General features: G+C 46.0%; 1 protein-coding gene across 1 annotated transcript in view; it reads left to right on the top strand.

Moving 5' to 3' along the window:
• SMOC1 (SPARC related modular calcium binding 1) overlaps positions 1 to 26,478 on the top strand; it is a gene marked incomplete at both ends in the record, with an annotated part of 115,814 nt that extends 89,336 nt beyond the window's left edge. Inside the window, 5 exons of the mRNA XM_084263235.1 lie at positions 11,034 to 11,226; positions 12,066 to 12,148; positions 15,620 to 15,725; positions 26,001 to 26,248; positions 26,426 to 26,478. Coding sequence (XP_084119361.1) covers positions 11,034 to 11,226; positions 12,066 to 12,148; positions 15,620 to 15,725; positions 26,001 to 26,248; positions 26,426 to 26,478 — 683 coding nt within the window. The remainder of the gene's footprint in view (positions 1 to 11,033; positions 11,227 to 12,065; positions 12,149 to 15,619; positions 15,726 to 26,000; positions 26,249 to 26,425) is intronic.
• Positions 26,479 to 27,849: the final 1,371 nt, after the last annotated feature.

A 27,849-nucleotide genomic window follows, 5' to 3' on the forward strand; every position in this document is an offset into this window, starting at 1 on the left:
TGCTGGTGTTGGCAGCTTCCCACCTCATCTTGGGGTCATTGCAGCTTCTCTCTGAAGCTGAGACCCCCAGAATGCATGGGGTCCCACAGTAGAAGGGACTGTTGTCTAAGGCTGCAGTTCAGGGAAATTCTACTGGGAAGACTAACCACAGCTGTAGTTTCTCTGCCCTTCCCTTGCCTTTGAACCTGGAGTGTGGAAGAGGGCTACCTCCATTTCATGACACTGAAGTGGAAGCAGTTTCCCTGTCCTGTGACTGATATCTCAAGCCTATATGTTATGTTGTTAAACTTCCAAAGCCTGAGTGTTTTGCCCAGAGACAGCTGGCCCAAGCTAAATGTCCAAGAGACAGCTACTGCTCCTTGTCAGAAGCAATTCCTTGTGCCTCCTTGTAAAGTGCTAAATACTACAGGAAAAAGCTGATCTGTCATTACAAGGACTTATCACATTGGAAACCCATTTCTCTGCCCCCCAGTTCTCTCACTAGCAGGAGCATTAAACAAAACGGTACTGGAGTTAGACCAGTCTGAAATAGGTTTGGTTTTTTTTTTTTTACCTGTGTGAGAGTTTTCCAAAACTTTCTATTTGGTTTCCTATACACTTAAAATACTGTAAAAATAGTGTGCTTGTATACTCCAGCCAGCAGAAGTAGGCAACTTCTCCAACAATTGCTGTGCTGGATGTTCCAAGTGCTATTAAAACCAGGTGTGGAAATGAAAATAGTTTCCCAATAATTTTAAGGCTCCAGTGGAAACACCTATGGCTTCTCATTTTATTGAATAACATTCCTCTGCATGGAAAGAGTGCAGGGAGAAAGGAGTGTAGGGAAAAGGAATGAGTGCACCCAAAGGCAGGTGGCTTATCTCAATGCTAGCCATGGCACAAGCTAATCAGGCTTCGAAATGATGTGAAATGGAAAAGAGGAGTTAGGGAAGAAAAACCAGGCTTGGGGTAGCTTCCTCTCAAAATCCCAAGAGCAGTGCCTAAGGCTGAAAGCTTTTCTATTGCTGAAGAGCTGTGCTGATGTGAGGCACTGAAGAGGACGGTGTTTTGATGTCAGACTTTCTCTGCTCAGACTGCAGCTGTTGTTACTGTGAAGGTGAGTACAGAAGTCAAGTGCCTTAGGAAGATCAGACCCCAAATCTGATAACTTAAACCAGATCAAATACCTTCAAGAAATTATGCTGTTTGCACAATCATCTTGGTTCTGTTGAAGTTTCTCAGTCTGGGTGAGGACAGTGAATAAGACCTGATGAGGTTACAACACAATGCTCCCCATTTTAACTCAGGGTCAGATCCAGGCAGCAGCAGCTCTGATGTGTGTAACCTGTTCCTAATGCAGCGACAGGGATCCCACTGCCTTTTCCAAGGCATGAGCAGTTCATCACCACAACTTTTTTTATATTGAACCTAAATCTCTGTTTTGTTTTTTTCCAAGCAAGCTGACTCCTACTTGAACTACCCATGGGGAAGGGAAAAAAATTATCTATGGCCATCTTTCTTTATATAACAGCTTTTATGTCTCAGAAGACTGAATGTCATCCCTAGACTAAACAAATAGAATTCTTTCAGCCTTTTCTCATAGATCAAGTTTCCTAGACCTCTGTCTGTTCCCTTTGCTCTCTCCTGCACTCTTGCCAAACGGTCCACCTCTCCCTCAAAGCACAGTGCCCAGAGATGGGCACAGGGCTGATTTTAAATCAGCTTTTAAATAAGGCTTAGCAGTCCTTAGTGCCTATTTCTTATGTGAGGCTCCTGTCACTACATCCCATGGCTAGATTTAGCTGTGGTTGTTTGTAGTTTTTTGATGGCCTACGTAAGCTCCTGGCCAGATTGGATTTTTTTCGAAGTCCTGCTGGAAAAAACTGGTAATTTCCCCACCATTGACTGGATTTCTCCTTGCTGGTTGTTATGGTTTGTACTTGTTAAGTTGTGATCGTACTGATTTAAAACCATTTATCAAGATGACTTGGGATTCTTCCCTGAATTTCAGTCTGGAAGTTGGATGCTGTGTTCCACTAGCTAAATTGGTCATTTAATTTGAGACAAGTCTCGACAGTTGCTTTCAGTACTGAAGAACTGCTTTAGAGAGAACTTCTGAGATTTCTTCTCTTGGGACAAGTTTTCTTTAACCTGCAGTGTTAGGCAACTATCTCATACTAATCGTATGTAATCTACATTTTCCTTGTTTCCTTAAGAATAAGTTTTTATAAGTTTCCTTATAACTTACACTCCAATGAACCAGAATTTAATCAGAGCTCTACCTGATACATTGTATATGAACATAGAAATATTTGCATTTTTTTTCCAGGATGATGTACTATAACCATAAAAGTTATAGTATAGTTATAAGTTATAAAGTTAAGTTATATATAAGTTATAAATTAGTTACAGTTCTCTTTCTGCCATCCTTTAGCTAGTTGGGCTGTAGCTCCAGGAGAGCTAGGACTGCACGACTGCTTGAGAGATGGGGTGGTAGAAGGAATCCCAGCCCTGCCTGAAAGACAGTCAAGTTACACTGCAGGGCCAGGTTTAAATTTCAGCTGGCAAGTTGCAAGATGTGCAGGTGTGGAGCTTTATTCCTATGTGGTTTGGAAACCCTGTGGAATAGATTCTTCTCCTAGCTGGGCAGCACCCAGTACCTGCAGGTTCTGCAAAATAAGCAAAAGCTACACATCAAAAAGCCCCTCAAAGTTCACTCTGATCCCTGGGACAGTGCTTCCTTAAGCCTTTCCTCCTCCTTTCAAATGAGAAGGTGGATATTGAGTAGGTTCCTCATCATATACAGACTGGGAGAAGAGCTCCTGGAGAGCAGCCCTGCTGAGAAGGGCCTGGGTGTCATGGTGGATAACAAACTTAACATGAGCCAGCAGTGTGCTCTTGCAGCTCAGGCGGCCAATGGGATCCTGGGCTCCATCAGAAGAGGGGTGGCAGCAGGGACAGGGAGGGGATTGTCCCTCTCTGCTCTGCCCTCATGAGGCCCCATCTGGAGTCCTGTGTCCAGAGCTGGGGCCCCAATACAAGAAAGATGTGGGACTGCTGGAGAGGGTTCAGAGGAGGCCACGAAGTTGATCAGAGGGCTGGAGCACCTCCCCAACGAAGAGAGGATGAGGGAGATTTTGTCTCCAGTTCTAGGCTTGTGTCCAGTTCTGGGGTCCCTGGTATAAAAGACAGGGATCTCCTGGAGAGAGTCCAGAGGAGGCTACGCAGGTGATTAAGGGCCTGGAGCATCTCCACTATGAGGAAAGGCTGAGTGAGCTGGGACTGTTCAGCCTCGAGAAAAGAAGACTAAGGGGGGACGTTATTAATGTTTATAAACATCTTAAGTATGGAATGCAGGGGGAAATGGCCAGCCCCTTCTCAGTGGTCTGTGGGGACAGGACAAGGGGCAATGGCCTCAAGTTGGAGCACAGGAAGTTCCGCACCAACATGCAGAAGAACCTTTTCCCAGTGAGGGTGACAGAGCTCTGGGACAGGCTGCCCAGGGGGGTGTGGAGTCTCCTTCTCTGGAGAGATTCCAGACCTGTCTGGACATCTCCCTGTGTGACCTGTCCTAGGGACCCTGCTTTGGCAGGGGGGTTGGACCCGATGATCTCTGGAGATCCCTTCTAACCCCTGTGATTCTGTGAGCTAGGCTGGTTCAGCCTGGAGAAGAGAAGGCTGCAGGGGAACCTCATTGCAGCCTTCCAGTCCCTGAAGGGAGCAGAGAAACAGGAGGGGAATCAACTTCTTAAAAGGGCAGACAATGGCAGGACAAGGGGGATGGATTGAAGCTGAAGGAGGGAAGGTTTAGGTTAGATATTAGGGTGAAATTTTTTACAGAGAGAGTGGTGAGGTGCTGGAACAGGCTGCCCAGAGAGGTGGTGGATGCCCCGTCCCTGGAGGTGTTCAAGGCCAGGTTGGATGGGGCCCTGGGCAACCTTGTGCAGCTCCAGGCCTGGAGGTTGGTGGCCCTGCCTGTGGCAGGGGGGATGGAACTCTGTGATGCTTGGAGTCCCTTCCAACCCAGACCAGTCTATGATTATATTGATTATCACGTCATACTGGTGGGAGAGCAGTACAGCGTTATCACTTTCAGCAGCAGGAAAATGGCAGGGGAAAGATGTGTTCCTGGATAGCTGAAATTTAATCAGCCACTTGGAACAATGTATTTTTTAAAGATTATAAACCACCTGTTAAATCTTTGCATTGTACTTGCTCAGCACTGGAGCATGTGGTAACCTCTGCTGCTCCTGTAGCCGATGCCTTGAGAAACAAACTTGCATGAGTACAGAGGTAAAGCAGGGGCTGCTCAATGGGTACACTGCAGAAGAACCTGCAAGGGTTGTTTTTCACTTTACCTTTACACCAGCTGGAGTACTGCAGAAGGACTGTGCTCCCAGACAGACCAGGGTGGAGCGGGCAGCAGCGCTGATGACTAACAGAGGTGTGGAGAGATTTATGCTATCCCCACGAGCTGTATTTGCTCAGCTGTTATTGTGCTCCTACTAAACACAGAAGGGGTTGTTCCTCTCTCCTCCAACCCACAGCCCTGCTTGGGGGACAGGCACTTAGTGCCTGTTCACTGTATTGCTTTCCTACTGCTGCCAGCCTTTGGGCATCAGTGTACCCTGTCTTTTTAAGTCTTCTTTCCTCTCTGATGTGGAAGGGATGCAGATTTAGGCTGCTGATATAACCTGTGCCAAACGTCCTCTGTGGAATGAGGCTGTGCTTTCTGCTGGCAGCTTTTTTTTAGGGTCTGTACCAGGATGAGTGAGGCACCTGTTCTGGATCAGACCTGGGTCCTGCTCATGTTAGAGCTCCCTTATGTGGTGTAAAACCACCTTTTGACTGGTGTACATGTGATAGTTAAATAACTGGTTCAAGGCTCCTCTTCTCTGCTACAGAAGAGTAGACACAGGCTAAATAAAAATTCATTCAACTGGGTTTGAATGAAGCTTCCCTGGGAAACAGGCAAACACTTTCACTGAGATGAAAACTGAATCACAATGACACTTAGTCCTCACTTTTGGGTTGACACAGTATGTCAGTAGGAACTTGGCACTAGATATCCATGCTGCTGCCTTTTGTTCTGTGCTGCACTGGTTCCTCAAGGAAGGAAAAACTGGATGTTGAACAAAAAAATTGGGAGAGGCACGTGTTTGATTTGTTTTGGAAGCCAGATCCCTGTTGCAACACTAACAAATGGGATTGGTCAAGAATCCTTCAGTAAAAGACCTTTCTCACCTTCTGATATATACCTGTTCATTAAAACTGAAGCTTTTCATGGGAAGTCCATGGAAAAAGTTTCCCTGCTCCAGACAGAATTTCTGGTTTAAAAAAAAAAAGAAGGAAATCTGTCTTGTCTTGCATAGCCTGTAGCTCTGGGGTTAGGCTGTTCATGTGGGTTCATTTAGGCTGGGCAGAAGCACAGAGGGAGTTTAGACCCTCTCTTTTCCCTGGTTTTGAGGTAGGACTCTTGTGTCTCAAGGGTGTAGGGATCTCTGCTAGGTAGTTGATCTTGTCACTATCTTACTCTCCTTTTAATAAGACCCTGAAAAAAAATGGGTGCTGAAGAGCAATATTAAAATAATCTGCAGTGGTTGGATGGCAGATCTTCCTTCCTTATGTCCCCCTCTGACCATTTGCAGCATCCTGTCAGCCTCAGCAATTGATGCCTGGGCCTTTGGCTTGGATAGCAATGAGTGGTGGTGTGTGTCAGGAGAGGAGCTGGGGAGGCTGCCTTGTCCCCAGAGCAGCATGTTGGCTGCATCCAACCCTGCAAGATGAGCGGGAGAACTCTTCAGCGCAAGCCTTTGGTTAAATACCTCTCTTCACAGCTTTGTGTAGGGTAAACAGTCACCCCATGTCTTTAATAACCATCTAGTTTGTTAGGCAGATGAGTCCCTTACCTCATCCATCATTTGTATTTTTGCTGTGCAGGGGCTGGATGCATGTTTGAAAGTGTGTACTTAAGGGGCCAGAAATGAGAGACCTGGTATGAAAAAGACAGGGATCTCCTGGAGAGAGTCCAGAGGTGGCTATGGAGATGATTAAAGGCCTGGAGCATCTCCCCTGTGATGAAAGGCTGAGTGAGCTGGGGCTGTTCAGCCTTGAGAAAAGCAGCCTGAGAGAGGATCTGATCAATGTTTATTGATATCTGAAGTGTGGGACACAGGGGGAAATGGCCAGCCTCTTCTCAGTGGTCTGTGGGGACAGGACAAGGGGCGATGGCCTCAAGTTGGAGCACAGGAAGTTCTGCACCAATCTGGGGAAGAACTTTTTCCCAGTGAGGGTAACAGAGCCCTGGGACAGGCTGCCCAGGGGGGGTGTGGAGTCTCCTTCTCTTGAGAGATTCAAGAGCTGTCTGGATGCCTCCCTGTGTGACCTGTCCCTAGGGACCCTGCTTTGGCAGGGGGGTTGGACCCGATGATCTCTGGAGGTCCCTTCTAGCCCCCACGATTCTGTGATTCTCAGAAGACCATTACTGGGGGAAAATTGCTGCAGAAATAATGTACAACTGCAGATGTCCAAGCCTTGCTTTCCTGCAAGCATTCATTACTTCAGAGACACTACTTTAAAAAAAAAAAAGTTAGGGACTGTTAGAAGTAATCAAGAGTAAGAAGTAACAAACAGCTGGCATTTCAGAGCTGAGCAGTTCAGGTGAAATGGATATTTCTGCCAGTGACTCTGTGTGTGCATGCATTTTCTGAGCCTTTTTGGGTGTGGTTTTTTTGCTGTCATTGGATTTGCAGTAATTAAATTTGCTGTCTCCCAAAGGTTTCGCTCCCCAGCAACAGAAGGTTGGCAAGCGTTTATCAAGTTCCTTGCTGTTGGTGGTGTTCAGTCAAACCAGGGATGGCAGAAAACAGGGGAATGTGACAGTGCCTTTAAAGAAGAGGTGAGGGTGATGATATTGTTGGTTCAGGGAAGGCTGTTTGTGTCCCACTGACTTGCTGTCTTAATTGTTCATCTCTCTTTAAATGTTTAGTATAGGGGAAGAAGGAAAACATTTTTTCCTTACCTTTCTGTGTTTGCAATCCCCATTAACTCAAACAGGGACGAGGCTTTTAAGTACCCTGCACATATAATAAATATGGGCTTCTTTCTGAGATGACAGCTTCATTTCATAGTTGGAAGGAAACATCCTTCCTCAGCCATAGACTTTCACTATCCTCCATAAACTTGGCCTTGGCAACAACAGCAAAGTTTCCAGTAAGCAGCCTGACTGGAATAGGCTGACTGCAGTGTTCTGGAGCTGGGATAGCATTCAATGGTCCCTTCGTTACCTGCAAGATGGTCTTTCAGTGTGACAGCGTATGCAGCTCATGCCAAGCCCTCTGCTGGGATTTCCTGGCTGATTTTGCTGGCTGTTGAAATACACCCCAACTGTTAATATTCATGTTTATTTTCTAAGGGAATTAAGTGCTGTTAGAGGGGTAGCCTGGAGGAAAGAGCCTCTCTAGGGGCTAGTGCTAGTTCATACTTACTTCTGCTTAGTATGTATATGTCAGTGAAGGAGCTTTCCACCAGGCTGTTGTCAGAGCTTCCGTTTAGTGTCAGTGTGTTTGCTATTCTGATCCCCTTTAGCTCAGGGAAGGTCTGGTGGGTTTGGAGAAAGAACAGAGTCAGCTGGGACTCTTCAGCACATGAAATAGGCAAAGTTGGAATCTGTAGCGCAGTGAGAAGTAGGGAGGGAGGGAGACTGCAAACTGTTTGCTGTTTCATACTCCAGAAGAACTAGGATTAGCAAACAAAAGTAGTTGGAGCCAGGTTTAGCTCTAACCAAAGGATGTGCTGTGTTCATGTGCAGCATGTAGTCAACCCACAGAACTAGCTATGGGATGTCACTGTCAAGAAAGTTTACAAGGGGAGACATGGCAAACTGGTAGAAGGGAAAAATCACTGCTGTTCACTAACAACAGTCTTTGTGTCTGTCTCTACAAGCTTCTCATCCACAGCTGGTTGAGACATGAAACATGGGGAAAGAAGTATATGCTTATCCTATTTCTCTGATGTCCTCTAAACTTCTACTCTTGGCCAGAGCTGGAGATAAAGCATTTTGCCCTTGTTTTGCACAATGTCTGGTTTGCTCTCTTCAGGATGTGAGGGAATAGATGGGACTTTCATAGTGGCTACTTCTAGATGTATGCTAGAAATGAAAAAAACCTGATCTCCCTGCTATTTCAGTTGTGCTGTTGTCATTGCTAAAGTGGCAGGCCACTGAATGCCAGTGGTGATGGCAGATTTGCACGCCTGTGTCTGATGTCAGCTGAACAAAACCTGGAAGTTCTGTTTTGCTCAGGCTTTCAACCTTCTTCAAAAAGGAGTGACTACCAATTAGTTCCATATTCCGATGGTAAATGCTGTGACTATTCAGGAGGGGAATCAACTTTTAAAGAGGGTAGACAATGGCAGGACAAGGTGGAATGGATTAAAACTAAAGGAAGGTAGGTTTAGATTAGATATTAGGGGGAAGTTTTCTACAGAGAGAGTGGGGAGGGGTTGGACCCATGCCATTCTATGATTCTATTCAGTTCCCATAGATTTCTGTTCACATCCAGAGGAGCTTTCATAATTTTAATGGCATAGTACAAATGTGTGTAAATGTGTACATTTACTCCTTGTAATTTGTATACCTAACTGCAAATTTATGTAAAATAAAATACTAATTCATTATAATACATTTCTTCTCCCCCTCCCTCTGCCTTGGTTTCAGTAAATCAAGTCTATTTTGTTCTGACACACAAGCCCTCCGCTTTATATTTTTCAGTCTCTTTCAGGGCTCATTTTGCAAGACTCTCAAAGGGCTTTATCTTGGTTTGACTTCATGCACTCAGGAAGCTGGGGGGATTTAGATAGGAAAAATTCCTGGAACGTGAGGAGAAGTGTGGGGTTTTCTTAACTTATTTTGCTTATTATATAAAAATGATGCTAGGGAATTCTGCTCCTGGTTTTGCTCCCCCAAGCTGCATGAGTGATTTCCCTCACCTGAGGGGCAAGGTGTGAATTGCTGTCGGCAAACCCCAGTCAAGCTGGAGGCCCCTCGTGATGTAAGTGGTTTGTTAAGGAGCCCGCAGGCCTCTTGCTCAATGACTTCTCTGTCCACCTACAGCTTGGTAACAGTCACGGGGCCTTTTCTTCAGATGTGAAATCTGTCAGCAAAGTGAAGTCGGCTTAAATATCAGCTGAGGCTTGAGCTCCCTTTCAGTTTTTGTTGACTTTATCCCCTCCTTCTCCTTCCCGATCAGGTTTCTCTCTGCTTGAGTCAGACTTGCTGACACTTAAAATATTTTATTCTGGATTTGTGTGTGGCAAAGCTCAGGTGCCCTTCACATTCACAGCCTCCACAGTGATCTGAAATGCTGAGGGGAGGGAGACTGCTCTGATTCTTTAGCTGCTACAGTTCAGTTGTGTTTCTGGTACCCAAAACATGCTGTAGCTGGGTGACGTCGTGCGGACCTGCTGGAGTTTTTTGTGTTGTACCTGCTTGCTACCAAGGTGAGGAATTGAAGTTGTGAACCAGTACCCTCTCTGTTTCCTAAATAGGCAACAAAAATTATTCCCTCCACCGGAATTTATCATCAAAATATGAGATGTAACTGATGGGGCACAGACGGGCAAAATACATGGAAACAGTGAGTGTGTTTTCCTTGTGTGCTGAACCTGTCCTGGGGCCAGGACACTGAGGTCATGCCATGTCTGCTGGCTGACTGCGCAAACATCTGCGGCTTTGGGATGAACCTGGTCCTGCTGCCTGTCAGTGTCGAAGCATTTCACGTATTGCAAGCTTGAGGGGATTCTTGGCTGGGGCAAGGAATTTCAGCTGTGGCTTGTTTAGAAAGAAAAGAAAAAACCCAGGAAACTGCAAGGGAGAGGAAAGCTAGGGAAGGCGAGATCAACTATTCCAGCTTCTGGGTTTTGTCACTCTCCTAGGATAAAAGTTTTATATTGTTGTCTTTTTTTTTTTTACCCTAGACATGTTTTAAATCCTCTGATCAGCTGCCTTGACTGCTTTCTGTTTTACATGCATGCTTTTTTCCCCTCTCTGTGATACCTTCAGTGGCTTCCAAAGCTGAAGTAATTTTCCTACTCCTCAAAGGGCCAGAATGTTTGAAGGCTTGTAGTTGAGCCAAATAGCTATCAGCATCCTGCAGGTACTTGGTGCATCTCTTCTCCCTTTAATGGCTGGTCCATACAAGAGCCTGGTACCTCTCCATGCATCTGTCACTCCTCTGCAGGTGGTGGCCAAGGAGGCAATGTCAGGGCTGAAGGTGCCAGGCTGGTTGCAGAAGCAGCTTCTGGGCTTCTGTTCTTTGGTGTGTGCCATCTGTACTCTGGTTTCTGTCTTTGGAAATAACCTTTTCTGTGTAATAAGCTGTTGAGGGACACAGTCCTACCTGCCCTTTGGTAGGAAGCATAGCAGTGTGTCCTCTGTTTTCCAGGTGAGAACAGTGATGGACTGTGGTGGCAGGGTAGGTAGAATGGGATATCCCGAGGTGTGTGCAGGTGATTTCTGGCACTGAATAAGGCGCTGTTGAAAGATAAACCTTCTGCTCCTCTTGGGATCATGCTGGAGAGATGCTATTCAGAGGACAGCATGTGTTGCAGTCTGGAGAAAGAGGTGGTGTGGTCAGGCAGGCTGTTTCCCTCCTCTGTTTAACTGGAAAATACAAATCACCATTTGGGATCTCTCACTATGCAAAAACATCATTTGTGAAATGCTTACCCCATGGCAGCAGTAACAGTGACTTTATCTGTTAGCTCTGTTCTAAAACCTAGGTGAATGGGAACAGTTTTTCCTGCTGCTCCTGGCGTACTGGGCACTTGGCCATCAATGCTTATGCTCCATAATCTTGTTGAGTCACAGCAAAATGTAGGAGGAAGCCCTTGACCCAGAAGTCCCCAAGTCCCTGGGAATGTAGACGTACAGGTTGGTGTTTGCTGAGAAGGGAACAAACCCAAAGGACTGTGGATGTGAAGGTGGTCCATATCCTGCTGAGCTGAGGCAGATGATCTTGATTTGCCTTTTTTCTTCACCCCCTCCCATCTTCCAGAGAAAGTTCACTCCTGCGACCAGGAAAGGCAGAGTGCCCTGGAGGAGGCCAGGCAGAACCCCCGCGAGGGTATCGTCATCCCTGAATGTGCTCCTGGAGGGCTCTACAAACCAGTCCAATGCCACCAGTCAACTGGGTACTGCTGGTGTGTCCTGGTGGACACGGGACGGCCCCTGCCCGGCACTTCCACTCGGTAAGAGCCATAAGCCTGACGAGGTACAAAGAACCACTGTCGCTGTGTCAAATCCGTTCCTGCTTCTAGAGCAGTCAGCTCCATACTGCCTGCCTTAGAGTTAGCAATGCCATCTGCGATGCTCCCTGTTGAATGCTACTACGGGCTGGTACAGAGTAACTACTCCCCTTAACTTTCCTCCCTGTTAAGGGTTCACATAAAGGAGGGGTTATTCTATCCTTGGCTGGCAGTTTTTGGGGGAGTAGCAGGATACAGATTACCAAATGGGGGCATGAGTAATGAAAAGACAAATGTTTTTGCATTATCCCCTGTTTTTTGTACTTCCAAAATGCAGGCACTTGACTAGCTCTAGCAGATTACTTGGTTGTGTGTTGACAGGTTTCAATGCCAGTGATAGATTTTTTTCTTTAAGTTACTCTGTATTTTAAAACTATTTGGGGAATCTCTTCCCACTTGGGGTTTGGAAACAAGTTGTGGGTTTACCAGGTTATAAAAACGGGCCAGTTGGAGTTGGGACCTAAACTCTGCTAGACCGATTCTGCAGAGCGTGAAGAGCTTTGTAAAAAAGCTCAGCTTGTGCCCCTAAGAGTTGCAAGAGGGTCTTGTGCTGCTCAGGGGGTTGGTGACTGGTATAGGACCTCAAATATGCTCTTCCTTCCCTCTCCACTTCTGCTGCTGTTGCTGACTGTCCATAAGCAGATAGATGCTTGAGAATAATACTTTTTTCAGGTGTGTTGGTTTCCCCTGCAGTAAGCAGATAAGACCCAGGCCTTTAGCAAGCCTCTGATGACACAAAAGCTGTATCACATAGTTCAGCATCTGCTGTTCTCCTTTTTCAGCTATGAGACCCCAGTGTGTGAAAGCGATGCCAGATCGAAGAGCACAGAGATTGATGATCCATTCAAGGACAGAGAACTTCCAGGTCAGAGAGGAACAAGATCCTGTCTCTGCCACCTTCCCTTGTCTCACCCTGGGACTCTTTAAGAGGTCAAGAACATTGTTGAGGAGATGGGGGATTTCCCTTGCTGTGCATGTTTTACCATGGGTTTTATTCTTTGTTATTTTGGATTACCTCCAATTACAGCAGGGAACTAGAAAAGGCTGGGAATGTCCTGGGGGTTGGTTTATTGCCTGTCTGCCCTTGGAAAACATGTCTGGGATCAGAATTTTCAAGAAAGAGACCTGGGTGCCTAGAGGTTCCCTGGGTAAGAGCAGGCTCTGCATTTAATGTTGTTCTTCAAAGCCTGGCCAGGACAGGATCCTTTCCATTTAGCAGGGCTTTTCAGCACCTTGGTGCCGCCCTAGCAACAAAAGAGGACAGGTCTGGCAATTCAGTGGACCAACTGGTCCTCTGACACTGTACAGACCAGGCAGGGTAACACTCCTGCTACGTAAGGCTAGACTAGCTGGACTCTCTCATTTTCTGCCTGGAAACTGCTTTGTCTCCCTATTTGTGTGTTCTGCTTTTCACTCTTAATAGAGTGACCAGCCATAACTTCCCTTTTGCCTACCTTCTTTCTGCTAGGAAGATGTGCTGGGTGAAGGTGTGTGTGTGGCTCTTTAAAATGTTCTCCTACCTTCCTGTGCTGTTTTCTTTCCCGCTGCCTGTCTCAGGAGCTGACATGTCAGCCACTGCTCTCCTGGGGGAGGGCTGACTGCTTGCAAACAGGAGCTAGGGTGGGCAGCTCCACTGTAGGGCACTGTTAGAGACACAGAACTCTGTAGGAGAGAGCTAATATCTCTGGATCCACTTTTTCTCCTGGCCCTTTCTAGGGTTAGTGTAAAGTGAGTTGTCCCTGAACAGGTTAGCAAAGGAAATGAGATTTGTTCCAGACTTGTCTTCTGTGTCTCCTAATTCTCCTCCTGCTGGCTCTTGACCCCATAGCTTTCTGCTTAACAGCTCTTCCCTCAGTAGGGCTCTCTTCTCTGCAGCTCCTCATTCCACAAGACACATAGAAATCTCCTATCTGCTTTCCTCTCACATTGGAATGAAATTGGCCAATTGGTTCAAGTATTGCTTTGGGGGTAGGGAGGAGGGAAAACAGAAATTACTGCATACAGGCTCATTTCCTTAGGAAATTGCCGTAAAATAGAATAACATTACTTCCTTTCTTCCCTGTTCCCCCTCCCTTCACTTTACTGCCTCCCCCTGCACTTCCTTGCCACCCCCTGCTCTCTCCAGAACTCTGAAAACCTTTGTTCTTGGGCTTTTTCTTTGAGACTCCCTGATCTGTCAGGAAGGCAGAATGGTTTCTTTTCCCTATCCCTGCCCTTCTGCACTGTAGCTGGACAAGAGGACAGGAACTGCTTGATGTAGAAGGCACATGATGCTCTGTAACTTAGTGGTCTGGTCCCGGCATCAGACTTGGAGGAAAATTCACCTCCCAGCTCAAGCCACTTTCCTCTGCCTGAGTAAACTTTCAGGCCTGTGCTTGGCTGCATTGGCTGCCGTGATGGTTCCTGTCACTGAAAATACCCTTGTCTCTGGAGAGACCAGGAGATGAAGGACCTGATCCTGGTTTGTCTGCCTGAGAGATGCTGTGTTGTGTGATCTTTTGATGTGGGCTTTGTTTGTTTGCTTAAGCTAATCACATGCAAAGTAATGCAGAAATCCACTGGTGAGCCAGAACTGCAGGGGGTGAGAGAGGATGTTTCTGCTTACTTTTTTTCTGCTTTTATTTCTTAGCAGAACTGAATTATAAGAAAAATCCCAGTTTTAATTTTAGACTGATCATTCTATTTGCACTCAGTTCTGTACTGGGGACCTTCTTCCTCTTCTGGAGGTTTGGCCATTCTTCAGAGTCTTGGTGCTGCATGCAGTTGTGCTCCTTGGCCTGTGTGAAGAGACCCTGCAGAGGTCAAGGTGGGGGAGACATAAGTCCAGATCCTTGCACACCTACGTGCACCCTCTTCACAAGCTGTTTCATGGCTGTGGCTGAATGAAAGAAGGAAAGAAAGCGTTGCTTGCACATAGCAAATGGCAAGCTGCTAATTCCTGCAGCCGGTGAGATGCTGAGGCCCCAGGGAGATGACTTCTAGCAAATGGTTTTTCAACTTTCTCATTACTGCAACAAAAAGCTCCTTTAAGTGAGTGGTCTCCTCTGGCTGCCATAGCAGCTTACCCATTACAATGCTGACGTTTTCTGGACCATGTGCCAAACGAGCGCTGCGGGGTGTGTGTAATACACACAGTACAAGGAGAGGCAAGGGACTGTTTGTTAGCTATTGCAGAGAGCAGAGCCTGTAATGCTGCACAAGAGTGGGGTTTCTCAGATCAATTTGCAAGCTGCTTTAAGCTGTCAAGGGATTACAGTAAATTTCTGGTGCTCTGTTTGGGGTACATGTGCTTCTCTGCTTGTCCAAGCAAGGCAGAAAGCGTTGACACTGCAGTGTGTTGCTGGGGAGGCTGCTGCGTCTTTGGTAATGCACAGTGAAAGGTGGTGAGGGATGTGGGGATGGCCTCTCTGTCAGAGAGGACATGGGATGGGAGCTGATAGGGTTTGTACAATAGTTCTGGAGGTGGTAGGCTAGAGTTAAGCATGCTTATTCCTCAGTGTAGGCTACAGCCATTGTCACTGTGTTAATGTGGTAGCAATTGAAGCATGCTTTTGCACCTTTAAGGAGCAAGGAAAGGGCACAGATTGCCTTGTGAAGGTGAGGAGATGGAGAATTTAATCTCAGCTGTGTCATAACAGACTGGCACTGTTAAGGCCAGGAGGCTCTGTCAGACTGTGGTTATGATGGTGGGGAGCTATATGGCCTGAGCATTAAGTAATGGAAATAGTTACTAAGCTCCTCTTCAGCCTACTTTGTCCTGCTTGAGCCAGCAGTGACTGGAGGCGATTACCACGTGTTGACTTAAGGCTGACGTGTTTCCCATGCAGTGTGATCATGCAGAGAGCTGAATTATTGTGGTAGCTGCTGGCAGGCAACGTGCTCTGTGCCTGGAGAGAAGAGTGCAAGCAGCAGTCCTTGCTTTGGCCTGTGCCTTGGGAAGCTTTATGCTGTCAGTTAGGACTTCAAACCAGCCATGTTTGCAGAGGAAGATGACCCAGGAGGTAATGAGTTGTTTGGTAAACTTCTCTGCAAGTGTCACCATGGGAACTCCTGCCTGCCAGGCATTTTCCAGCACATCCCTGTGGTTACACTGGTAGAGAAATGGGAGACACCATAAAGCTAACCACGTGGTCTTCCTGCCAGATACTGGTGGTGACCCTGTGTGTGCCTGGACAGAACCTGCAGGACAAATTGCTTGCAGAGAAACCCACCAAAGGATTCTCCTGCCTTTCTTTAGAGACTGTAGAGCAAGGATCTTGCTGATCCCTGCTGAGCTGGGGTAAGAGACCCAATTCTGTGTGGTTTTTGCATTAAATCTTCTCTTTTCTTTTTCCAGGCTGCCCAGAAGGGAAGAAAGTTGAATTTATTACCAGCTTACTTGATGCTCTGACTACGGACATGGTACAGGCTATTAACTCTGCAGCACCTACTGGGGGTGGGAGGTGAGTCCAGAAAGCACTCGGGCTGAGTGTCACCAGGGTGGCTGCAGAGCTCTGGGTGGGAAAGGTGTGGTTCTGGGTTGCTGGGAGAGGAGCTGAGGCTGCATCTTGAGATGCTGTTCTGTCCTGTCATCCTAGCCCTGCCTGCCTTCTCCCACCCCTCGGCCCTGGCAGCTGGTCTGCCATAAAGGTTAGTGTAGCCCATTTGAAGTGTGAAATGAGAGCTCAGTGGGAGGAAGTGGCTTGGTCTTTTGTGCCCCAGTACATGAAAAGACCTAATAAAATGCAAATGGATTGAAGGAGACTGTGTGGCCTAGTGGCTACTGCGGGGAGTGAAGAATGCAAACCAAATCCTTGGCAGTACTAGCACTGTGGTTTTGCTGTGGGGCCAGAGCCAGCCTGCCGATGAGAGGAGCTGTTTTTCACTGCCCTCCCCTCTGACTGGCTGCCTGCTCATCCCTTGTGGAAGGAGCAGCATCAGGCCTGTTGGGAGAAGTAGCTGGAAGTGTGTGTTTTGGAACTGGAGAAAAGCTGAGGTCTTGTCTCCCCCTTCTGCTTGGTCTCAGGAAATCCTATTAGTGCAGCAGTGTCGTGGACTGTGATGGATGTAAAGTGCTGTATTGTCTCTGCTAAGCAAGGCTTCTATGCTTCTGGATTCTCCCAGCTATAGAAGGGGGTCAGTGTTAGTTTAGCACACAGGGATGCCCCAAGGAATACTGTGCTTGTAGGGGGATAGAGATGAAGGAGGTGCCTCTGTGCATGCCTTTACTTCTGTGGGTATTGCTCCAACTTACTGAGAGTGATGCTGATCCTCCTTTCCTCTTTCAAAATGTAGAAGGAAGCAGTGCTATCTTTAACTGCTCAAGCCAAAAATTTTCCTGGGTGGCACCTCCATGGCTCTTGGTTTCAGTATGGATTGCTTTTTTGAGTCCATATTCTTTTAACTTAGCCACCAGCCTGATTTGTAAGGTCCAGGTGCAGAGTGCCTGCGCACGAGAAATACTCTGTAACCCAGCAAATGAGCAGTATATGCCTGGCATGCCTGTATTCTCACATAAACAGGGTCAAAAATACCCCAAGGTTGGGAAATACATTGTTCTCTCCCTGCCATAAGCATTCCAATGTCAATTTTGTCTAATTTGCACAGTTCAAATGCAGTGGGTGGGGGCAGTGGGAAGCCCCAGAGAGTATTTGATATTTATTTGGCATCTTTGGCACTGGAACTGAAACCCAGCCAATGCAGTCATCACTCTTAAAGCTTAATATAAACCAATATCGTAGAGACCAGGGATGTATGACCCCATGGCACTTCTATACACCAGCAGGCTTGCTTCCTAATGTTCCCCAAGCTTTGTGAATTTCTCAGCTTTCAATAGAGGCCTTTCTGATAGAATTTTTCACTGCCCAGCTCTTCACACAGTCATCACGTTGATTTATTTTCAGCTCCAGTGTTGGCAGCCCAGTTGCAAGGGGAAAAAGAAATCTTTTAGCAAGCTGTCCTTTGTAAGGCAAAAGGCTGCTGCCACCCAAATACTCTGCCTGCCCACAGCCACAGTTAAATTCAGGAAGCTGCTCTGGCATGAGCTTCCATGTGCGTCAGCTAGGCTAAGCACCCCAAAGAATACACGTCAAGCTTTTCCATCCAACCATAATGGGACCATTTATTTTGCAAAGAAAAGCATTTCTAGGAATTTGGGGTACTTAAAAGTTTAATCAATACAGCTTTCATTTTGGATTGTTGGGAAGCTGCCTCTGTGCAATGAGTCCTGCTTTCCAGGTTTCCCAAGGGGATTAATGTCCTGAATCCTCTCTTCAGAAATACCTCAAATTGTCTGGATGACCTAACTTCCCTTTGGCACTGGAAATGAAAATCCTTTTCTATGACAACAGGAGTATTTTGTCTATAGGGTTAATCATAGGGCTAATTAATTTCTAACCTTAACAACTAACAAAATACTGGAATTATAACAGTCCTTATCCTATATGTACCAGGCTCAGATTTGCTGAGAAGGTCATGTGGAAAAGGAAAGCTAGAGATCTGGCTATCTGCTTTCTCTTTGGCAGTCATGTTAGTTTTAATGTTGGTGTTCTCAGTTGAGGCCAAGCATCACTTATTGCAGGCTCTTCTTCTTTGCCATAACGATGGCAGAAGAGGCTCTTTATTTAAAGAGGTGCTGGTTCCCTCTGTAGCCTTCATCTTTCTGGTTGTTTACAATGTTCAGCATTTAATCCTCCTGGGCCTTTTTTAGAGTTTGAACAAATGCATCTGATGATCCAAGGTAAAGTTTGAATGCATCACCAGCAAAGCTTTATGCCTGTTGCAGGGGCAGACCAGGCAAGCAGCAAGCCATACCCTACCCCTGTGCCAAATGGACCATATATTGTCCTGTGTATTTTAATCAGAGAAGCAGCAAGTAGGAGTTTTAGGGAAGGTGGGTAGTATTCCTGTTTCTCCATGGCAGCAGAGAGATGATTCTGGCATACAACATGCATCTTTAGTATTGACATTATAATATGGGACCAAACACAGAGAAGAGCCCGAAGTTTCAAGGACTGAAAAAGCCTAATGGTGAGTCTTGAGGAGCTCAGCCTTTCTCAGGGTGGTAACAGAAAAGGGAAAAAGGAAAGAAGGTGATTTTGTATAATCTGTGTATCTCCACAGGGACAAAAGCTCTGCAGGCTCTTTAGTCTACCAGGGAAGAACATGATTAGCTGAATATAAACAAACTTGTAATCAAAATTTCTTTAAAGCAAGGGCAATTCTAAGGCAAAATGAAGTCATGGAGATGACACACCCCCCCTCTCTAAGGCTTTCATCTTAGACCTGATGCCTTTCAGAAAGACTTGCTTTAGTCAAACCCAAGTTATGGTCCTCAGAGTAATTTGATTCACATTCAGTGAGTATGATATACAGGAAATCAAATTACATTACCCTGCTGCTTTCAGTCTGAATCTGGACATGCAAGAGAACTTCTTGCCTTTGAGTGTCTTCATCTTCAGGACTTTATTTATGCTGCAAAGCTAGCTGTGGCTTTGCACTGAATGTCTGTATTAGCTTTTTTTTGTGGGCAGGGGGGAGGAGGGATGAATATGGGGAGAAATTAGAGGTCTGCATTTAAAAATACTCCATAGAACTATGCTAAACTGCATGCTTTACACTTGGCATACATGAGCAGTGTAGTAGCAGCAAAGTGAGGCTGTATAACTTGGATTGCTGCAGGCCATGTAAGTAAAACCTGATAAGACTTTTTTATTATTGGGCATGCTTAAAACAACCTTGTAATCCCTTATAGGTCTTGTCTTGTTTAAGCAAGTTCAAAGCTATTGACTTTAATTGAGTTACTCTTGCCTTACAATGATGTAAATGAGATGAGAACTTCCCTTCCTCATGGCCCTGGTTTATATTACAGCAAAATAGCCAAGTAGACTTCATTTAGACTTTTGAAACCAAAAATCTCTGGTAAAATTCATTCTTAATTTTAAGTTTATGTAATAACTCCAAGGCATGTCTTGTTACTGTATGTTTTCAAAGTAAGGGAGCACTTGTAGGAAATTGGTTTATTAACCAGTGTTTGGTATAATTTTTGAGAAAAACATGTAGTTGAAATTGTTCACTTATAAATCCTAAACAATAGGAGCAGTTCTTTTTAAAATTTAGACTTCACTTTAGTACATTTTAGTCTATTTTCTAATTCAGACATATTCACATCACTCAGGGCCTAAACTAAAATAGACCAAAGGGGATTCCCAACCTGGGTTTCCCAGATCTGAGAAACTCTTTTGTCCCTGCCAATTTGGAAGTTAATGTTAATTGTCAAAACAAAACCTGTGCATTATGGCTTGCTACATTATCAGCAAAAATATGACTGTCCTGTAGAATCTAAGGCTAAAAGGGCAGCTTACAAGAGCCACCCTCATCATGTAACACAGCAGCTGTGTCCCTTCATTTCAAGTTGTCAGTTACTCCTCAAGTGAATTCAGAAAATTGCCCCCCCAAGGTTCCTTATCGTGCTGCGGTTGAGCAGTTTGAAGTGGGTAAGCAGAGCTCAGCACATCTCTGGGGGGTTCTGCAGGTAAGCCATGTTTTAATAAAGATTTAACACTGTCAGATAGCATAGAGAAGTTAATGCCCAGCTCCTCCTGCATTTCAACTGCAGCTGGATACCAACTTCTCTCTATGCTCCTATGGAAATTCTGGCCTAATTAAAGATACAGGAGAGTTCAGGTAAGAGGATGGTTGAACAGTCCATGAGGAGTGCAGGGAGGTGATTTTAAACCTTCTAAATGATTTATCCCACAATCTTCAGAGAAGTTGTGTTCATAATAATGTTTCAGACACAACTTAGCTGCAGGAGAGGAGCAAACTGAGCCTGTAATAAGTTAACTGAAGTTTTAACTGTAGTGGAATTATGTGTTCCCTGTAATGAATTTGGACTGTGGTAGTACCCTTTTGTTTAGTCTGAACACAGCTTAGTTTTCTGCTGGTTTCTTGATTCTTTGTCTACAGGAAAAGGAGAACAGTAAAACAAATACAGGATCCTTTTGCAGTTCCTTCAGAGTAATCCTCTTTGATCTAAACTCTGTTCCACAGTTATAGCCTTTGCCTTTAGAATAGACAACTGCAAAGAGCAACAAAAGGAGAGCAAGAAGAGAATGCAGAGCAAGAACCATTCTGAATTTTACCTCAGTTTGTTCAACTTAATCACTTTTTACTACTCCCTGCGGGTACCTTGGTGGACCTCATTAATGCTGTTATGGGTGTTGACTGGCAGGGTCAGTCCCATAATTTTTTAGCTTTGCTCTCATCTGCTCCTCACTCAGCAGCAGCACCAAGCAAGGTATGCATCTGTGCAAAGTCTTTTCAAGTCGTAGTAACTTACAGCCTTAACTCCTGTAGACATCCTGACCACAAATATACCTTGTGTATTATGAGTGGAAGCTGGAGTAACTCTTTCTACTCTGTTGCTTCTGCTAGTAGCGACTTGTCCAGCAGTGTTCATTCATCCTGCAATAGCTCCCTCTGGTTTATAGTCCCTGTAAACCAGTTAGGTGATGTTAGGCTGCTCTTACTCCCCTCCTGCCTCAGCTGCTACTGTTGCTACATGAAGGTTATATTACAGAACTATAGGTGGTCTGGAAGTCTTCAACCAGGTGACCACCTGCTGGATGCTTCAGAGATTGCAGCCTTGCCTTCTGTCAGAGCAGTGATTGGTATCAGGGTTTTCTGTCACTGCAGCAGTACCGTGGGTCTGTGCAGCCTGAGTGGTGGGACGCAGTTGGGCTGCAAGTGTTCAGGGAGCAAAGGGCCAGCTTTGGTAGGAACGGACTTGAGTTTCTTTAGTAAAACTTAGTGGGAAACACCGAGCTTTTACAGCACAGTTCACCTGGAGGGTGATGTGGTTGCACACTGTACACAGTTCTGTACACAAGTACCATCTGGCATCTGCTCCTCTTGCATACTTTACCCTATATACCTCTCCTCCTTCCCTGCCTCTTCACACTGAGCTAATTCCTCCTTTCTTGTAGGGGGATGCAAGGGCTGGAAAGCATTACAGACTGCATGCAAAGTGTATATTCAAGCGCTCTGATATTTTGGTGTATTTTTCCCTCTGCTCCAGAACTCAGTGCAGGTGCAAAAGTACATATCCATGGCTTTTCATAGCCTCTTTGCTTTCTGCCTGTACCACAGTTACACCAGATGATAGGAAGATATTCTGTGGAAGTGTGTCTCAACTGGAAAATAATATTGTTAAAAGTAACAGAACATTAATCCACATACCTTCAAGCATAAGCCACCTAAAAAATACATATTCTCCTCCTATAAGGGAGCTGATAGCACATTATACAGGAGGAGGAGGAGGAGGAGGAGCAAAAGCTTAGAGAAGACTACATACTTGATGCCAACAAATTTGTAAGAAACCTGAGAGAGCAAGTTCTCTGTCCTAGGCTGTTAAGGACAGACCATGCTTCTCTTAAATGTTTGACTGTGGGTGGGCTTATGCTGCATAATGGAGCTAAACTTGCTGGCTTACAGAAGTGATCCAGCAATAGCAGGTTAGATTTGGAAAATCAGCTTGCACAGAGCTGTGTTCCCCAGCACTCTTTCTTTACGGATTGAGCATTTTGACATACAGTGCTAAAGAAGAACGATTAGGAAGAAAGTTAAGTACAGCTGTGACATAGTCAACATGAGAAGACTGAGAAGGCTGTTTGTGTTTGGGTAATGTCTGTCTTTACTAGGTCTTACAAAGCAGCTACAGCACCGGGGTGGGAGACTGGAATTTAGTGGATTTTTGTGTGACTGGTGTCAGAGTGAGAGATGTTTTGTTGGGAGTTGAGAATGTACCAAGCAGCTTTGTTCTCTCTTGTTTTTTCTGATTCCTTTGTGGTCTGAATGAGGAGAGAGGCTGCACAACAAATGAAGCTTCCATCTGAGGGCAGACTGATTTCTCTTGCGACAGCAATGGAGACATAATAGAGAGAAATGCCCTTGGAACACTCTTGTGTAGTTTGTGCTTGCAGGACAGTCGGAGCCCCCAGATTTATTTCATCTGATCCAGCAGCTGTGGTGGTTGTCTTGGCACATCATCAAAGCTAGGTGGCTTAGCAGTGCTGTGAAGTTGCATCAATTCATGTTTCATAGATGGTATGTAAGCCTCCTTTAGTGTACCATGTTATTTCTTACACCAGAGAGAGATGGCTGCACTAAGATGCTGAGGATCCTTCCTGTGTAATTATCAGAAAGGGCAGGTAACCATCTCAGGAGCTTCAGTCCAGCTAAGCCAGCCAACAGCAAGCAGTGAAACCCCAGAAATAGCTTTATCTTTCTTCCTTCCACAGTCCCAGCAGCAAAGCTTAACTCCCTTTAGCTCTGTTAGCACACTGGGGTTTTCAGCATGAACTCTCAGCGTCTGTGTGGTGACAAAAATTGATACATCATCACCTGATTACTCAATGTATTTGTATTAGCCTGTGGATTTCCCAGATTTTTGTATTGGAAGTGCTGAAGAGAGCTGTTACTGCCTCTTCTGGTGACTAAGAGCTCCTCCTTGGGCTGACTGAAAAAGCAGTCCTGCTTCTGAGTGTCTCTTCAGCAGATACAGTCGTGCTCGCGTTCCTGTCTGTTGTCTTTCTGCTGTGGGTTCTAAGATACTCTATTTTCTCCATTTCTGCCTCTCCAGTTGTGGGCCTTCAGGAAACAAAATGCAGGCCTATCTGTGGATAAGAGGAATTTCACATGTAAAAGCTCAATTTTTATCCCTCTATCTCAGAAAAAAAAAACCATAATATTGTCCCTTGCAATACAGAAATTCCCTGTGGCTGTTGGAAACATGCTGGTCTGCAAACAATAGCCAGTTTGTTTCCAAAAGGGGCAGAAGCCAATGACTCTGTTCATACATGTCATAAAAACAAGCCACAGGGTGTGTTTTTATTCTCTCCTGTCATCCTGGTCTTCACATACAGTTTCAAGGCTCTGAAAAATCCATGCAGTCCCTCAGCTTCCTGGGGAGATGTTTGCAATTTCTGCTTGTCAATAGGTGACTCCAGGGGCTTGCTTGTCTTGTATTTTGGCTCCCAAAACTCAGCCAAATTTCTTCCCAACCTCCTTTTCCTCCCCCACAGTGCTATGCCACTGTACATGAAGGAGATGCTGATCAGGGTGCTTCTCAGCTAAGAACTAAACAATGGAGAGAGTTTCAAGTAAGAACTTAGGAAAGAATATGTGGTTTATTTGCCGCCCCCTACTGTGTGCACTTACTTGTTTTGAGGATGCTGGTGTCTCAGGGTAGGGGCTACCTTTCTATGGGTAACATCATTTGTAAAAGCTGTTGGGGAAGGTTAATGGGGATCTCTGTCCTCCACCAGAGCTCCAGTGCCTGCTTTTTGCATGTTGCATACTCTCCCTCCCGCTCACTAGGGATTTAAATGACCATTTTTGTTTTTCCATGCTTGGTAGCTGTCTGAGACAAAACTGGTCATACTGGATAAATTTTCAGTCACTATGTATCCTACTGGTTTCTGAAACAAGTTTTGTGACAATCTGAAAGTGCATTTTATAAGGTACCTGGGTTCATATTTCCCCATCTCCCACCAGAGGCTGGCTGCCTGCAGCATGCAACTGTCCCACTCTCACTGCTGGGGAAGGAATTAGGCAGCAGCTGGAGGTGGCTGCTGGAATTCATCAGAGCAACCAGTGCCAGTGTAGTGTGTCTGACTCCCTGTCAGACACATGCACTGAAATGCTTTACTTCTGGGAGGAAAAAGGCTCAAGCCTCAGCCTCACTGCAGCATCACTTCAGTTTTCTCTGGCACACTCATCACATGGAGAAAAGATGGACTAGCTTAGTGCAGATTTTCAAGAATTCCTCTTTAGAAAGACATTCTTCCCTGGTTCTCTCTATCGCTGAGGCATAACCTCTTTCCTGCTGCAGTGTACCAGGTGCTGCTTAGACGGTACCACAGGCTAGTGCATGCTTAGTGATGACATTGAGTCTCTGTGAATCTTCAGCTGCTTTGCTTTTCCTCCTCTTCCTCATCTCTCTGATACTGTTTGTTGTTGCAGAGTCTGACTGGAGACCTGTAACTGGCAGTGTTCTCCAGGGCTTGGTGTTGGGTCCGGTCCTGTTTAACATCTTCACTGACGACCCTGATGAGGGAATAGCATCCACCCTCAGCAAGTGCAGATGAGACAAAGCTGGGAGGAGTGGCTGACACGCAGGAACACTGCGCTGCCATCCAGCGAGACCTGGACAGGCTGGAGAGCTGGGCAGGGAGAAACCAGATGAGGTTCAACAAAAGCAAGTGCAGAGTCTTGCTCCTGGGAAGGAATAACTGCTGGAATCAGTACAGAGTTGGGGATGACCTGCTGGAGAGGAACTCTGTGGCGAAGGACCTGGGGGTCCTGGTGGGTTACAGGTTGGCCATGAGCCAGCAGTGTGCCCTGGGGGCTAAGAGAGCCAATGGGATCCTGGGGGTCATCAGGAGGAGTGTGGCCAGCAGGTCAAAGGAGGTGTTCCTCCCCCTCTACTCTGCCCTGGTCAGGCCCCACCTGGAGTATTGTGTCCAGTTCGGGGCTCCTTGGTATAAAAAAGACAGGGATCTCCTGGAGAGAGTCCAGAGAAGGGCTACAAAGATGATTAAGGGCCTGGAGCATCTCCCCTATGAGGAAAGGCTGAGTGAGCTGGGACTGTTCAGCCTTGAGAAAAGAAGACTAAGGGGGGACCTTATTAATGTTTATAAATATCTGAAGTGTGGGACACATGGGGAAATGGCCAGCCTCTTCTCAGTGGTCTGTGGGGACAGGACAAGGGGCAATGGCTGCAAGTTGGAGCACAGGAAGTTCCGCACCAACATGGGGAAAAACTTTCACACAGTGAGGGTGACAGAGCCCTGGGACAGGCTGCCCAGGGGGGTGTGGAGTCTCCTTCTCTGGAGATATTCCAGACCTGTCTGGACATCTCCCTGTGCGACCTGTTCTAGGGATCCTGCTTTGGCAGGGGGGTTGGACCCGATGATCTCTGGAGGTCCCTTCCAACCACCACAATTCTGTGATTGTGGTCCACAAAGAAAATGTGAGCCAAATAACATCAAACTTGCTTCATTCCTTACTCCTTGTGATGCTACAAACTGAAGTTACCGGTTCCCTAGCATTGCTTTTAATGGCTTTGCGGTGCTTGTCTGCTGTGGAATTCTTGTGTAGAAATCAACGATGTGAAAAGCATTTAAATATGCTGAAAACACAAGCACAGGAGTTCAGATTGTATAAATAGATACAGCAGGAATGTCGCATCTTGCCAAGGACATTTTTAAACAGCCAATGTGTCTTGCATTAAATTAATTGGTTCCCTTTCTGAAGTCTGGGTTGCTATTACACACACTACTGTGACAGCTGGCACTCACAGCTCTCCTGCTCATAAATTGACTGGGAATCCAAGGGGTAAAAAGACCATGGAGGTTGCCCTCTAAAAGAGGATTCTTCTGGCATAGGGCAAAGTTTTAGCAACTGGTGTGAGGAGAACCAGAGCTATGCCGGGGCATCGGTCTCCAGTAATCTCTTGGCATCATCTGTTAATGTTAAAGGACATTTTTAGGAAAAGTTTATCTCCCTCAAAAGATCCCAGCTAAAAGGAGGAGACTGCAAGGCTTGGGTTTGGTGCCTGCTTTAAATACAGCATAGTGTGTGTCTCGCTTGGTGCGCAGCTCTGGCTCCTCAGCACGTCCTGGGCAGTGCTGGTGAGAGCACCCATTTGTTGCAGGCCTGTGCTTTCTATCTTCCAGGTTCTCTGAGCCAGACCCCAGCCACACACTGGAGGAGCGAGTGGTACACTGGTACTTCAGCCAGCTGGACAACAACAGCAGCAACGACATCAACAAGAGGGAGCTGAAGCCTTTCAAGCGTTACGTAAAGAAGAAAGCCAAGCCCAAGAAATGTGCCCGACGCTTCACTGACTACTGTGACCTCAACAAGGACAAGTCAATCTCTCTTCAGGAGCTGAAGGGATGCTTGGGAGTCAGCAAGGAAGGAGGTGAGTGCCTTTCCTTCCCTGGTGCTTGACAATAAAAGACTGACATGGAGTTGGGGCAAACTCAGGCATCTCTTTCTCCCAGCTGATTCAAAGGTGCCACAGTTTGAACAAAATGAGTGGGATTAACAACCTGACACGCAAATGTAGCTCATTATTTGTGTTATGGCTCTCTCTCAGCCCTTATTGTGGACTTTTGTGCTAAGCACTATAGAAACAGGGCAAAAAGATGAGCCTTGTCCAGAGCCCTGCTTGTACTTTAGAAGTCCTTGGAAGCTGCAGTTCAGGTCGGGTCCCTTATGAGTAATACACTGCTAACAGTATTCCTGTTCAGCCATGTAGGTTGGATGATGTATGAGCCAGCACAGACCCAGTCCTTCTCCAGAGACCCTGCTGACTAACAACAAAAATTATTTCTTTTCATTGCCAAATCCAGCATTCAGGGAAGTGGGTGATGCAGAGAGAACAACTCAAAGTGCAGGACTGTACCACTGAACTTCTTCCCAGTTAAACTGCACTTTAATGCTCAGGGGAATAGGGTCTATGAATAGTAGTCTCCTTTCTGATTAGTGCCTGAGCAACCAACCCACCCTCCTTCCTGTTCTTCCTCTTTCATCTTTACCTCATCTTCTGTTGGGACCCAAACCAAATTGATATTTTTGGGAACTTTATGAACCGAAACTGTTCAACCCAAATTCAATCACTATCAGTCATTCTTGACTGTTGGGCAGACTTGCTTGGCAGGAGAAGGCAAACTAATTTCCTGTGCAGCTGTTTTGGCCATGCAGGCAACTCTTGTTAGAACTGTTGTGCCAGTTGAGGCAGGGTGGGTACCTTTCTCCAGGCTTAACCTTAGTTCATTCCTCAGGTTTAGCACAAGTGGGAAGGGAGTGGGTGCATTTGGGTGTTCAGAAGTTGCTTTCTCTAGGTGCTTTGCAACCATCTTTGTTATCGTAACAAGCCTGTTGTGTTACTCATCAGCTGTGATCATTCAGCTTCCCTGGCTCAGTGGAAGTTTTTTCTTAGTCATTGGTACCTTGCTGAGGAATGACATACCAAAATAGCAAACCTTAATTTTATTACCTTCCCAATAAGCTGAATATGCCAAATGAGTTTTTATTGCTATTTGGCCTGGAATAAGACCCTCTGGAATCTGCTGCTTTGGCCAACTGACTGTTCAAAATTTAGTTTATGGGAAGGAATAGGAGCAGGGGGATGTGGGGAGAGGAGAGAAGGAAGAGAATGTGAAACTTTGAGCATGTGCTAAAGGGGAAGCAAGCAATAAAACACTGCTGTAAGCATCTGGCTGCCCAGCTATTTGCTGGGAACACAGCCTTGGCCTTCTGTGATTTCTTCCATTGTATGAGGACAGGATTCTGTGTAAAAAAAGGGCTCTGACCTTGTTTTATCACACAGCCCAACACACCTACCAAAGGCCTGATAGGCCCTGAGGATGAAAGATAAGTGGGTGTTACGTGGAAGGAGGACCAAGGCGGGCTAGAGGATGGTGAGGGCTGAAAAGCAGGAGAAGGGGCAGTGCAGGGAGTGGGTACTGACACATAGGAAAGAACTGAGGGGAGAAAACTCGGGTGTGCAGGCAGCAA

The sequence above is a fragment of the Gallinula chloropus genome, assembly GCF_964237585.1.
Source record: "Gallinula chloropus genome assembly, chromosome: 4".
In the NCBI taxonomy this organism is placed as follows: domain Eukaryota; kingdom Metazoa; phylum Chordata; class Aves; order Gruiformes; family Rallidae; genus Gallinula; species Gallinula chloropus.